Source organism: Erpetoichthys calabaricus, chromosome 3 (assembly GCF_900747795.2).
Source record: "Erpetoichthys calabaricus chromosome 3, fErpCal1.3, whole genome shotgun sequence".
Classification (NCBI taxonomy): Eukaryota; Metazoa; Chordata; class Cladistia; order Polypteriformes; family Polypteridae; genus Erpetoichthys; species Erpetoichthys calabaricus.
In genome coordinates this window covers 122,717,305-122,730,062 of record NC_041396.2, presented here as the reverse complement: position 1 = coordinate 122,730,062, position 12,758 = coordinate 122,717,305, and the positions used below count along the sequence as shown (strand labels likewise).

At 39.1% G+C, this 12,758-nt stretch overlaps 1 protein-coding gene across 5 annotated transcripts in view; it reads left to right on the top strand.

Annotated features, from left to right (window-relative positions):
* The window catches only part of taf5l (TAF5-like RNA polymerase II, p300/CBP-associated factor (PCAF)-associated factor), a 58,611-nt gene that overhangs the window by 16,289 nt on the left and 29,564 nt on the right, over positions 1–12,758 (top strand). For all 5 annotated transcript variants that reach the window (XM_051924268.1, XM_051924267.1, XM_028797332.2 and 2 more), the window contains 2 exons: positions 3,361–3,502; positions 11,455–11,559. In XM_051924268.1, coding sequence (XP_051780228.1) covers positions 3,364–3,502; positions 11,455–11,559 — 244 coding nt within the window. In that variant the 5' untranslated portion in view covers positions 3,361–3,363. The remainder of the gene's footprint in view (positions 1–3,360; positions 3,503–11,454; positions 11,560–12,758) is intronic.

The window sequence follows — 12,758 nt, the reverse complement described above, 5'->3', positions numbered from 1 at the left end:
CTATTGTTCACATTGTTCACATAAATGCACAGCCCCCCTCCTCTCTTCTTACCGGAGTGCTCTGTCATGTTTTGCCTGTGTGCAAAATATAATATATATATGTATGTATATGTGTGTGTGTGTGTGTGTGTGTGTATATACATACAGTACTGTGCAAAAGTTTTAGGCAGGTGTGAAAAAATGCTGTAAACAAAGAATGCTTTCAGAAATATAAATGATTGTTTATTGTTATCAATTTACAAAATGCAAAGTGAGCGAATAAAAAATCTAAATCAAATCAATATTTGGTGTTACTACCTTTTGCCTTCAAACCAGCATCAATTCTTATAGGTACACTTGCTCAAAGTCAGGGATTTTGTAGGATTATAGTCAGGTGTTTGATCAACCAATTATACCAGATAGGTGCTAATGATCATCAATGTCACACGTAGGTTGAAACAGTCATTTACTGAAACAGAAACAGCTGTGTAGGAGGCTTAAAACTGGGTGAGGAACAGCCAAACTCTGCTACCAAGGTAAGGTTGTGGAAGACAGTTTAATGTCATGGCAAAATTGAGCACAGCAACAAGACACAAGGTAGTTATACTGCATCAGCAAGGTCTCTCCCAGACAGAGATTTCAAAGCAGACTGGGGTTTCAAGATGTGCTGTTCAAGCTCTTTTGAAGAAGCATAAAGAAATTGGCAACGTTGAGGATCGTAGACGCAGTGGTCAGCCAAGGAAACTTAGTGCAGCAGATGAAAGACACATCAAGCTTATTACCCTTCGAAATCGGAAGATGTCCAGCAGTGCCATCAGCTTGGGAACTGGCAGAAACCAGTGGGACCCAGGTACAGCCATCTACTGTCCGGAGAAGTCTGGCCAGAAGTGGTCTTCATGGAAGAGTTGCAGCCAAAAAGCCATACCTCCGACGTGGAAACAAGGCCAAGTGACTCAAGTATGCACGAAAACATAGGAACTGGGGTGTAGAAAAATGGCAGCAGGTGCTCTGGACTGAGGAGTCAAAATCTGAAATATTTGGCTGTAGCAGAAGGCAGTTTGTTCGTTGAAGGGCTGGAGAGTGGTACAATAATGAGTGTCTGCAGGCAACAGTGAAGCATGGTGGAGGTTCCTTGAATGTTTGGGGCTGCATTTCTGCAAATGGAGTTGGAGATTTGTTCAGGATTAATGGTGTTCTCAATGCTGAGAAATACTGGCAGATACATATCCATCATGCAATACCATCAGGGAGGTGTATGATTGGCCCCAAATTTATTGTGCAGCAGGACAACGACCCCAAACATACAGCCAAAGTCATTAAGAACTATCTTCAGCGTAAACAAGAACAAGAAGTCCTGGAAGTGATGTTATGGCTCCCACAGAGCCCTGATCTCCACATCTTCGAGTGTGTCTGGGATTACATGAAGAGACAGAAGGATGTGAGGAAGCCTACATCCACAGACGATCTGTAGTTAGTTCTCCAAGATGTTTGGAACAACCTACCAGCCGAGTTCCTTCAAAAGCTGTGTGCAAGTGTACCTAGAAGAATTGATGCTGTTTTGAAGGCAAAGGGTGGTCACACCAAATATTGATTTGATTTAGATTTCTCTTTTGTTCATTCACTGCATTTTGTTGATTGATGAAAATAAATGATTAACACTTCCATTTTTGAAAGCATTCTTTGTTTACAGCATTTTTTCACACCTGCCTAAAACTTTTGCACAGTACTGTAAATGTTTGTGTGTGTGTGTGTGTGTGTGTGTGTGATATAATATATATAATATAAAAAAATAAAATTATAATATATTGTGGGAGATGGCCGGCTGTTCATCCCAGCCCATACCCCCAGGCCGCTAGATGGAGCCCTCCCTGTAGCATGGGAGTGCCCCGAAGACCAGCAGGGAATCATGGACAATGGAGTTTTTATTCCCGACCCTGCTGGACACCGTGGGGCCCACCAGAGGATGCTGCAGGGACGCTCAAAGACTTGTATGTGCCCTATAACCTGGAAGTGCGTCTTAATAACTGCGACAGGGGAAACGACGTACTTCCATGGTGAAAAAGAAGAGTTTTTATATGACCCAGGGGTGTTCCAAGTTACATGGACAGAAGGGCGAAACACTTACGGGTCATGGACTATAAAGGACTGTGGGAAACCCCAGACGAGTGAGCTGAGCTGGGAGGAAGGGTGGCAACGCGTCTGGGAGAGGAGGAATTGTGATTGTTTATTGATATTGATTATATGAGTAGTGTGGAGTGGAGGGTGCTTTGTGCACGTAATTATTATAAAAATAAAGAGTCTTGGACTTTTACCTGGCGTTTGGCGTGGTACCTAAGGGTTCAAGGGAGCACTAGCGCCCCCTACTGTTACAAAATATATATAAAATCTCTATCTGATCTCCAGGCTGTCAAATAAGCAAACCACACGCCATGGCGCAGTGTAAAGAGACTTCACTTCTGATGCTAATGTCTGAGGTTCGATCCCCAAGGGGGGTGCAGACGAGTGTGTATACCTGATGAGTCCAAATAAGGGCAAAACACGTGTCGCGTACTCTTTGCATTATTTGACAGTAAAACTTTGTAACATTCTATGATGTGCTTCTCGCAACTGAGGGGGCACCCGTGGTGGATGTTTGCCAAATGGCAGACCAACCATATGCGTTACCTGGTAGGTAACCACCCATACAATCGGATCGGGACTCCGACAACGTATATGTAAGCACAGAGCACAGTGATGTCTGGATGAGCGCCAGCCCATCGCATGGTAAACACATACGCACGCACACATCTATACAAATAAGGGGTCAGTTTAACCTGGCCTGTGCACCTAACCTGCAAGGAGGAAATCCATTACAAAATGGGGGGGGGAGAGGCCAGCAACACTATGATATGATGCTTCTCATTATTGCAGATTATTACTCCAAAATATGAGTTATTTCCAGTTTCATTTTTTTTAATAAACATACCTTTCAAATGCTGTTATGTTTTGTGAAATTGGAAAATGTTGCTGCTTTGAAATTGCCTTACATAGATTTCACTGCTTTTTAGTTTTCTATTTTGTCTAGGGGCCCTTTGGCTGTGGTTGTATATTGCTTACAGAGATAGATATTTTTAAAAATAGCATCACTTCGCAAAGCAAGAGTCTAGATCAAATAGTAATATGTAGTGGTTTTCAGGAAATAACCTTAAAACACTGAAGTTATGTATTAGATATTTTAATTAATTGGGTAAAAAAGTTTGCAAGAAGCTGTGTATATAAATATTCCTATTGATGCAGACTTTGAGACATGGAATCAAAATTTGATTTATTTTTATTTGTTTTGAAATGGTTTCAAGGTTTAACAATGTTAATGCATTTTTTTATATTATTATTTGAACAAAGGCCATGAAGCGAGGGCGTACTGAGCAGATCCAACACACAGTTATTCAGTATCTCAAAAGACGCCAATATGTGGACTCGGAAGGTGCCCTAAAGGGTCCCAAACTCTCTCAGACAACAGAGGAGATGGCAGCAAACTTAACGGGTAAGTCATACTTTTATATTTTACATAGTTTTCCTTTTGTTTTGCCATATATTTTGACTTTAACAGTTACCGTCCTTAAAGCTATTAGCTGCAGAAAATGTTAAGTACCTAGACATGCTATATATTAAAAATTGTTCTTTTTTTTTGCCCCAGTATCAGTTATAGAGTTTTTGATTACGTGAAGCTCATACACATAAAACATCAATACCAGGCAAGGGTATCATAGTTAATGAAAATTTTAAGTAAAACAGTTATAGTAATTTATTAAACATAGTAAACACATTTTAAAGTTAAGTGGAAAAATAAAACTATACTGAAATGGAAAGTGCATGCCTGAAAACTAACTGAAATATTGGAATTTTCACTTCTGATCTTTTGCGTTTTCAGTTTTGACCCCAGCCTGCCCACGGATTTTGTTTCAAGTACATGTGTCTCGTGTATTAAACTTGCTTATGCTAGTAAGCGTGTGTACGTAATTTCATACGCAAAAGTCATGATTTATAAAACCCACGTTTGGCATAGAAACTGGCTTAAAGTTGTATAAACTTTTGACTAGTTTTCTCTTTAAAGGATATGTGTCATGCAAGTTAGAGCTGCTTTGGGAAGGAAGAATTATAGTATTAATTTATCCATCCATCCATCATCCATCCTCTAAGTCCTCCTATCACTCTGTGCCTAATTCGTTGATTAGCATATCACGTTATAGATTACATTAACTGTAGCCTTTATTAATTGAAGAAAAAATATAACTTTAATTTGAGACTTGCAGTATCTTAGTGCATCCATGAGAGAGGTGGAGGTCTCTTTAAACTTTTCCAAATGTTAGTAAAACCTCAAATTCACAATCACTACGCTTTAATTTTCTTTGTTCTTCCATGGTTTGAAAGATGCCACTCAGGAATATGGGCAAACTTGTATGGTGTTAAGGTCATGAATATTAAAGAAAAAGGTGTTTTAAGCCATACATGGTTACTGGTGGGTGGTGACGGGGAATAGCTAAAAGCACACGCACACCTGTGTAGTTTAAAGTTGAATTTATAAAGGAACTGTTATGTACAGTTTTATAAATCCGATTTCTGTGTTTGTGTATGCATATGCTATTTCTGTGTTTGTAAGTAAGCAAACCTTTAGTATGAAATCTATGCAAGGCATTATACATGAGGCCTCTGGTCCCTTGCTTTGTGCTTATGGCCTGCCATTTGTGTTACATCTCTGGCATAAAAACAGAAAACCTGAACCTGTAAAATGAGTGTTTTATTTCTTCTCAGGAACAATCTTAAAGAATGTAAAGAAACCACACAAACAAGTTGTTGCTGCATTTGTCCAAAATTGCCAAAGCTGTGCAGCTTATAATTTACTTCATAGAACAATTCGGACAATAGTGAGACGCCTGTTCAAATAATTCCATAATCCAAGTATCTTCGATTTAACCGTTTTAGAAAGAAAAACAGTTCGCACAAAAATAAAACAATATTACAAATAAAAGAAAAGTTCTTGTTTAAAGAAAATTCTTTTTAAGGCCTACTTTGTTCCTTTTCTGCTTATGTTTGGTCATATCAAAATGTTCAAGAGACAGTCGGCACTTTCAGAAAACTGCACGCCAACGTTCTGTTTATAAACTAATCTCTCAGTCCATGTTTCTAGCAATGAGACTGTTTCCAAACTGGCTTAATCAACAGGAGGTAAAAGATTATACCATAATCTGACTATGAGAAACTGATATTCTATTGAAATTAAGCAGACACTTGTGTGAGTTTAATATTAACATTAACTTTTTAAGATGGGCTCTTATGCCATTAAATTATTTACTTGTTTAATTCCAATTTCATACAGTTCTGGAATTTGGTCTTATGTAGCAGAGATTGGATTCCTTTTGTTAAGTACCTCCTCAGGCTAGTAGTAGTGGCAATAAAACATCTCAAATCCTCAATCCCACTATATTCTCTTTCAATCAAAAGAGGCTTTTCAAACCAATGTAGATTGTTTTTGATCAACAGACAAAGCATCAAAGTCTGTTTTGTATGATAGTTCTTTTCAAAAAATTTGTATTAACCCTTTAAGGTCTAAGCCATTTTTTTAGTGTTTTGAAGTGTCTTTGAAGTCTGCCTATTTATTGCATGAAATTGTAATTCTACCCCAAGTGTTATATATGATTTTTTTGTCTGTAGAAGTTATACTTTTCAAACTTTTTTTTATACCAAAACTGTGGTATAAATGGCAAAATGTCAGTGAAATGCATTTCAAATTTTCAGTTCTTCACTGGATAGATTTTCGATGATATTCAAGTCAGGGGACTGTGACGGCCAATCCAGAACATTGTACAGTGCATCCAGAAAGTATTCACAGCGCATCACTTTTTCCACATTTTGTTATGTTACAGCCTTATTCCAAAATGGATTAAATTCATTTTTTTCCTCAGAATTCTGCACACAACACCCCATAATGACAACGTGAAAAACGTTTACTTGAGGTTTTTGCAAATTTATTAAAAATAAAAAAACTGAGAAAGCACATGTACATAAGTATTCATAGCCTTTGCTCAATACTTTGTCGATGCACCTTTGGCAGCAATTACAGCCTCAAGTCTTGTTGAGTATGATGCCACAAGCTTGGCACACCTATCCTTGGCCAGTTTCGCCCATTCCTCTTTGCAGCACCTCTCAAGCTCCATCAGGTTGGATGGGAAGCATCGGTGCACAGCCATTTTAAGATCTCTCCAGAGATGTTCAATTGGATTCAAGTCTGGGCTCTGGCTGGGCCACTCAAGGACATTCACAGAGTTGTCCTGAAGCCATTGCTGCAGTCATCTTTCCCTTTATCCTGACTAGCCTCCCAGTTCCTGCCGCTGAAAAACATCCCCACAGCATGATACTGCCACCACCATGCTTCACTGTAGGGGTGGTGCCAGGTTTCCTCCAAACGTGATGCCTGGCATTCACACCAAAGAGTTCAATCTTTGTCTCCTCAGACCAGAGAATTTTCTTTCTCATGGTCTGAGAGTCCTTCAGGTGCCTTTTGGCAAACTCCAGGCGGGCTGCCATGTGCCTTTTACTAAGGAGTGGCTTCCGTCTGGCCACTCTACCATACAGGCCTGATTGGTGGATTGCTGCAGAGATGGTTTTCCTTCTGGAAGGTTCTCCTCTCTCCACAGAGGACCTCTGGAGCTCTGACAGAGTGACCATCGGGTTCTTGGTCACCTCCCTGACTAAGGCCCTTCTCCCCCGATCGCTCAGTTTAGATGGCCGGCCAGCTTTAGGAAGAGTCCTGGTGGTTTCGAACTTCTTCCACTTACGGATGATGGAGGCCACTGTGCTCATTGGGACCTTCAAAGCAGCAGAAAGTTTTCTATAACCTTCCCCATATATGTGCCTCGAGACAATCCTGTCTCGGAGGTCTACAGACAATTCCTTTGACTTCATGCTTGGTTTGTGCTCTGACATGAACTGTCAACTATGGGACCTTATATAGACAGGTGTGTGCCTTTCCAAATCATGTCCAGTCAACTGAATTTACCACAGGTGGACTCCAATTAAGCTGCAGAAACATCTCCAGGATGATCAGGGGAAACCGGATGCACCTGAGCTCAATTTCGAGCTTCACGGCAAAGGCTGTGAATACTTATGTACATGTGCTTTCTCAATTTTTTCATTTTTAATAAATTTGCAAAAACCACAAGTAAACTTTTTTCACGTTGTCATTATGGGGTGTTGTGTGTAGAATTCTGAGGAAAAAAATGAATTTAATCCGTTTTGGAATAAGGCTGTAACATAACAAAATGTGGAAAAAGTGATGCGCTGTGAATACTTTCCGGATGCACTGTACTTCTCCCTCTGCATGAGTGCTTTTGTAGATTTCGAACTGTGTTTTGGGTCATTGTCTTGTTGGAATTTGTTGGAATTTCCAACTCCTGCGTAACTTCAACTTTGTAACTGATGCTCGAACATTATCCTGAAGAATTTGTTGTTATTGGGTTTAATTCATGCGGCCCTCGACTTCAACAAGGGCTCCAGTCCCTGATCTAGCCACACGGCCCCACAGCATGATGGAACCTCCACCAAATTTGACAGTAGGTAGCAGGTGATTTTCTTGGAATATGGTGTTCTTCTTCCGCCATGCAAAGCACATTTTGTTATGACCAAATAACTCAATTTTTGTCTCGCCAGTCTAAAGCACTTTGTTCCAAAATTAATCTGGCTTGTCTAAATGAGCATTTGCATACAACAAGCGACCTTGCTTGTGGCATGAGTGCAGAAAGGGCTTCTTTCTCATCACCCTGCCATACAGATGTTCTTTGTACAAATTGCGCTGAATTGTAGAATGATGTACAGATACACCATCTGCAGCAAGATGTTCTTGCAGGTCTTTGGAGGTGATCTGTGGGTTGTCTGTAACCATTCTCATAATCCTGTGCATATGCTGCTCCTGTATTTTTCTTGGCATGCCAGACCTGGGTTTAACAGCAACTGTGGCCTTCCATTTTCTGATTACATTCCTTATAGTTGAAACTGACAGTTTAAACCTCTGAGCTTTTTGTAGCCTTCCCCTAAACCATGATACTGAACAATCTTTGTTTTTAGATCTTTTTAGAGTTGTTTTGAGGATCCCATGATTGGACACACCTGTCTATGAAGTTCAAGTCTTAACGAGCTAATCCAACCAATTTGCTGTTGCAAATAATTGGTATTGAGCAGTTACATGCATTCAAATCAGCAAAATTACAAGTGGACCCAAATTTTTGCACAGCCAGTTTTTCACATTTGATTTAATTTCATACATCTAAACACTGCTTCACTAAAAATCTTTGTTCGGAAAACACCCCAGTACTCAGATGTTCCTAGGAAATGAAAGACCTAGCATTGTTATCTTTTTTTTGTTGAATATAGAGTAAATTATTATGCAGGCTGAGAGGGGTTCCCAAACTTTTTCATATGACTGTATATCAGGATGGTGCACCTCTAGATACCTCTTCAGGTTTATGGTGTTCTTTCCTGAGCATTTCTCTCCACATGGCTTACACTGGGTTTTATTTTATTCAATACTGTAATTAAAGTTGGTCCATATGTCTGGCTGCTTTTTTCACCCGCGAATCCTGTTGGCTGGCATAGCGGTACAGAGTGGAGCAGGATTCTGGCTGACGGGATGATTTCCTAATGGCGGCCAAACTAGTGTTCTCCAATAACAATCTTGCATAAAAGTTTTTAAAATTGCACACTCGTTATTTGTTGGACTATTTCACGTGTCATGCAGATGTGAAAAGAACTTCACATTGCTCATTGTCCAGTTGTAACATTTTTGTTTAGTTTTCATCAACTATGAATTTAAAAGCATTCTTCTTGGTTTTTGTCTTTAAGGGTGCATTTTTATTTAGTTTTTGTTCCATTTTCGTCACAGAACAAATGACCTGGACCAATATTTTCCGTCTTAGCATCAGTGTTTATTTTAGTGATAAAAACTAAGTATCACATTAAAAACGTAATTTGTTTTTAGTTTTTTTTAGGAAATATTACATTTTACTTTTTAAAAAAAAAAACAAAAAAAAACACTTGTGTTCTAGGAAGAGATATTCAAAATATTTGCACAGCTATGGTTGTTTTGTGGCTTGATTTATTCATTCATTTTATCCATCCATCCATCCATCAGAAGCAATTAAGAACGGCAGTAGGATGTGATTTTCCTTTTCAATAGCTGGATGTTTGTACAAGTCGGTGAAGGTTCTGGTTAAGCTATACAATGCAGAAGTGAGGTCATCTAGAGTAGTGTGTGCAGTTTTTACCTTCCTTTTTTATAATAAAAAATGATAAAATAGTGCTTAAGACAATCAGAGCAGGCTGACTAGGCTTAATTCAGTGACATATGAGCAATAAGGAAAGGCTGAAGGAGTTCAATGAACATTAAGAGGTGGCATAGTTGAAGGATTCAAAATTATGACAGGCTATTAATTTAAAATGATCTTATCAGAAAGGCAAGGGAAGCACAGAAGGAACAATCGAGCACTCCATTGAAGTTTTTGTTAATACTGAATACCAAAGAGAGTACAAAGCACCTAATCGACAGTAGTCCTTAGGGGATATTCAAAATCTGACGCGTTATTTTGGAGAAAGTAGGTTAATGGAATCATAGACCTTTTGTTGTGCTGAATGGTCTGTGCTCATCCAAAATCATAATGTTTATTGTTAAGTGCAGTATCTGCCATCATTCTGTTATTGATTAGATTCTTTTGATGAGGGCCATATATGATGTACTATTCTTGTGTGTTTTGTTTTGCATTGTTGTTTATCTTATTATTAATAGTCTAAAAGTTCTGCCCAATAAATTATATGGTAATCGGAGCCTGATTCTGCAACTATAAACCTCCTATAACCAGAAACAATTAAGCACCACTGCTTGTAGAAATACAGGCACACTATGCAATTTTAGCTTGTGCTTTGCATCTGATGTTGCAAAAAATGGGTACTAAACTCCCAAGTATGTAAATTGATGGTGGTTTTATAAGGACTACCAAAATAATCCTGACTTGGTATGGAGAAAGCTCAAACCCAGCTTTTATAAAGCACAAATTTATGTTTTATAATTGTTACTAGATTTTAATTCTTGGCACTAAACAATTTGATATTCAGACAAATGTAAGATTGAATTACAGACTTGTTTTAACTGTTTTTGCATGTCCTATTACCATAGATACTCGCGTATAAGTCGAAAAATTTATGCCTTAAAATTCATTCAAAAAACCAGGATCGACTTATCTGCGGGGCAACACAATTGTCCATAGAATTTGGGTAATGACATTGTACACTCAACGCTTCACGGTGTTAAGTCACCGGTCATCTGCCGTTTCCCATTGTCTTTGAAATAATTATAAGCCAGTAATACTATTGCTAATTAGCTAGTTTTTTTTCTAATTTCATTAAATAATTCTTTAAACTGTGAAATACTTGAATTTGAGCATTAGCTTTTGCAGGATTTGGATAACAAACATACCATTAGCTGCCACGTGCAACCAGATTTGGAATCAAAAGAACCAAGGCAACGCACGCTATCAATGCGATGCAAGCGCAGCCCGCGATTCAAAAAATTTCTCTGCCTACCTGTTTGTCTCGTCTGACAGTAGCTGAAAAGCAGTATCAGAAGAGAGCAGCCTGAAGTAGTCCAGCAGCGGGTGATCTGTCGTGTCCAACAGCAAGCCATGCTGTCTTGTGAATTCCGGTAGCCAGTTCAGCTTCCACGGATATCTGATTATTCCTCCCATGCGAACCTTGCCGTAGCTGCATCGGCTGTGCGAATGCGTTCAACTGGCAGCCGATCAGCTGGCGCGGCATCGGCTGGTGTCCGATCAGCTGATGCCGGCTTGTCACTCTCTTGCTCGATTCCTGATCACTGTCAATAAAATCCGATTCTGAAAAATCGGAGTCCGACTCCGCGATAATGTGCAAAACATAGTCTGCCGAGTGTTTTCTTTTCTGCACTCGCTTCGCTCCCTTTTGACATATTGAAGCCATCTTGCCTTTGTTTACATTTCGCAACTCACGCACATGCAAGGATTAGTTGCCGAGTCAACAAGTCTAGCATTTTTCCAAGCACAAAGGGAATGCCTGTGACTTGACAGTGAATTTTGTCGTCATTAACAGCTGATTGTCGCCCTCTATCTCTGATAGCTGTCAAGGTTTACCCTCGACTTATACGCGGGTCATAACAAATTTTGTAATTTTCGGCTTAAACAATACACTCGACTTATCTGCGAGATCGACTAATACGCGAGTATCTACGGTACCTTATGATAGATGTTTGGTATGAATACTTAAAAAGCAAATTGTTATCCATCCATCCATTTTCCTAACTCGCTTTGTCTTATTGAATAATACTACATTTTGAAAGAATTGTATTTAATGTATGATACCGGTAAAAGTGTGTAAAATTATTGAACATTAAGTAAGTTTTCTTTGAAATATTTACAGTTCAGGCTGAATCCGGATGTACCAGTGTTGTTTCTTCTGCACCTTGCCAAGCTGACTCTCAACAGTATGAGATCCAGTTTGGTCGATTAAAAAGTTTTCTCTCTGGTGAGTAATAGGTTGCTTTTTTTTAATATGATGGAAAACTATGCATACTACATATGAGTAATAGTTGTTAAATAATGTATAGTGGAGGAAAATTGGTCCCTCTTCAGGATTTCATGGGTAAAGGGACATCGTTGACTCCAAGGTTGCAGTTGTAAAATACCAGAATGATGATGTCCGGAAATAAGATTCCTGCTGCAAGAATTTTAAAAGTGAGTAGCCCCAGTTTGAGTGTGCATTTTATAAAAAATTACATTTTGCTTATTGCAGATTTGGTAAAATCTATACTAATAAAAGGCAAAGCCCTCACTGACTGACTGACTGACTGACTGACTCATCACTAATTCTCCAACTTCCCGTGTAGGTAGAAGGCTGAAATTTGGCAGGCTCATTCCTTACAGCTTACTTACAAAAGTTAGGCGGGTTTCATTTCGTAATTCTACGCGTAATGGTCATAACTGGAAACTGTTTGACTGACTGACTCCTCACTAATTCTCCAACTTCCTGTGTAGGTAGAAGGCTGAAATTTGGCATGCTCATTCCTTACAGCTTACTTACAAAAGTTAGGCAGGTTTCATTTCGAAATTCTACGCATAATGCTCATAACTGGAACCTGTTTTTTGTCCATATACTCTAATGGAGGAGGTGGAGTCACGTATCGCGTCATCACGCCTCCTACGTAATCACGTGAACTAAAAACAAGGAAGAGATTTACAACACGAGTCAAACGCAGGAACGAAGGTAAATGACGTTAATTTTTGAGTGTCTTTTAATACTGTGTAAGCATACATATTAACACATGTGCAATTAAACGTGTGCATTTACGGGGTGATTTCTCAGGCTTAAAAGCTCGCCTTTTATTAAAGAGGTAAATACAAACTGTTTTCATTCTGAAGGGCACAAACCACATTAGATTTCATGCTCAAGAGTAAACTCAGCACACAGCTTGGTCATATTACAACCGGTTCATTTTCCTCAGTTTAAAAAGGTTTACTTTTCTTCTTAATAAAATTTTTAAAGCAGTACTTCGCCGCTGCGAAGCGCGGGTATTTTGATATATATCAAAATATATCGCGTCATCACGCCTCCCACGTAAGCACGGGAACTGACCTGCTGCCGTTTGCAATGCCATATTCGCGAGATACAAGTTTAATGAGAAGACACGAGGTATAAACGACAGTTTGGATCACTTTGTAATAGAG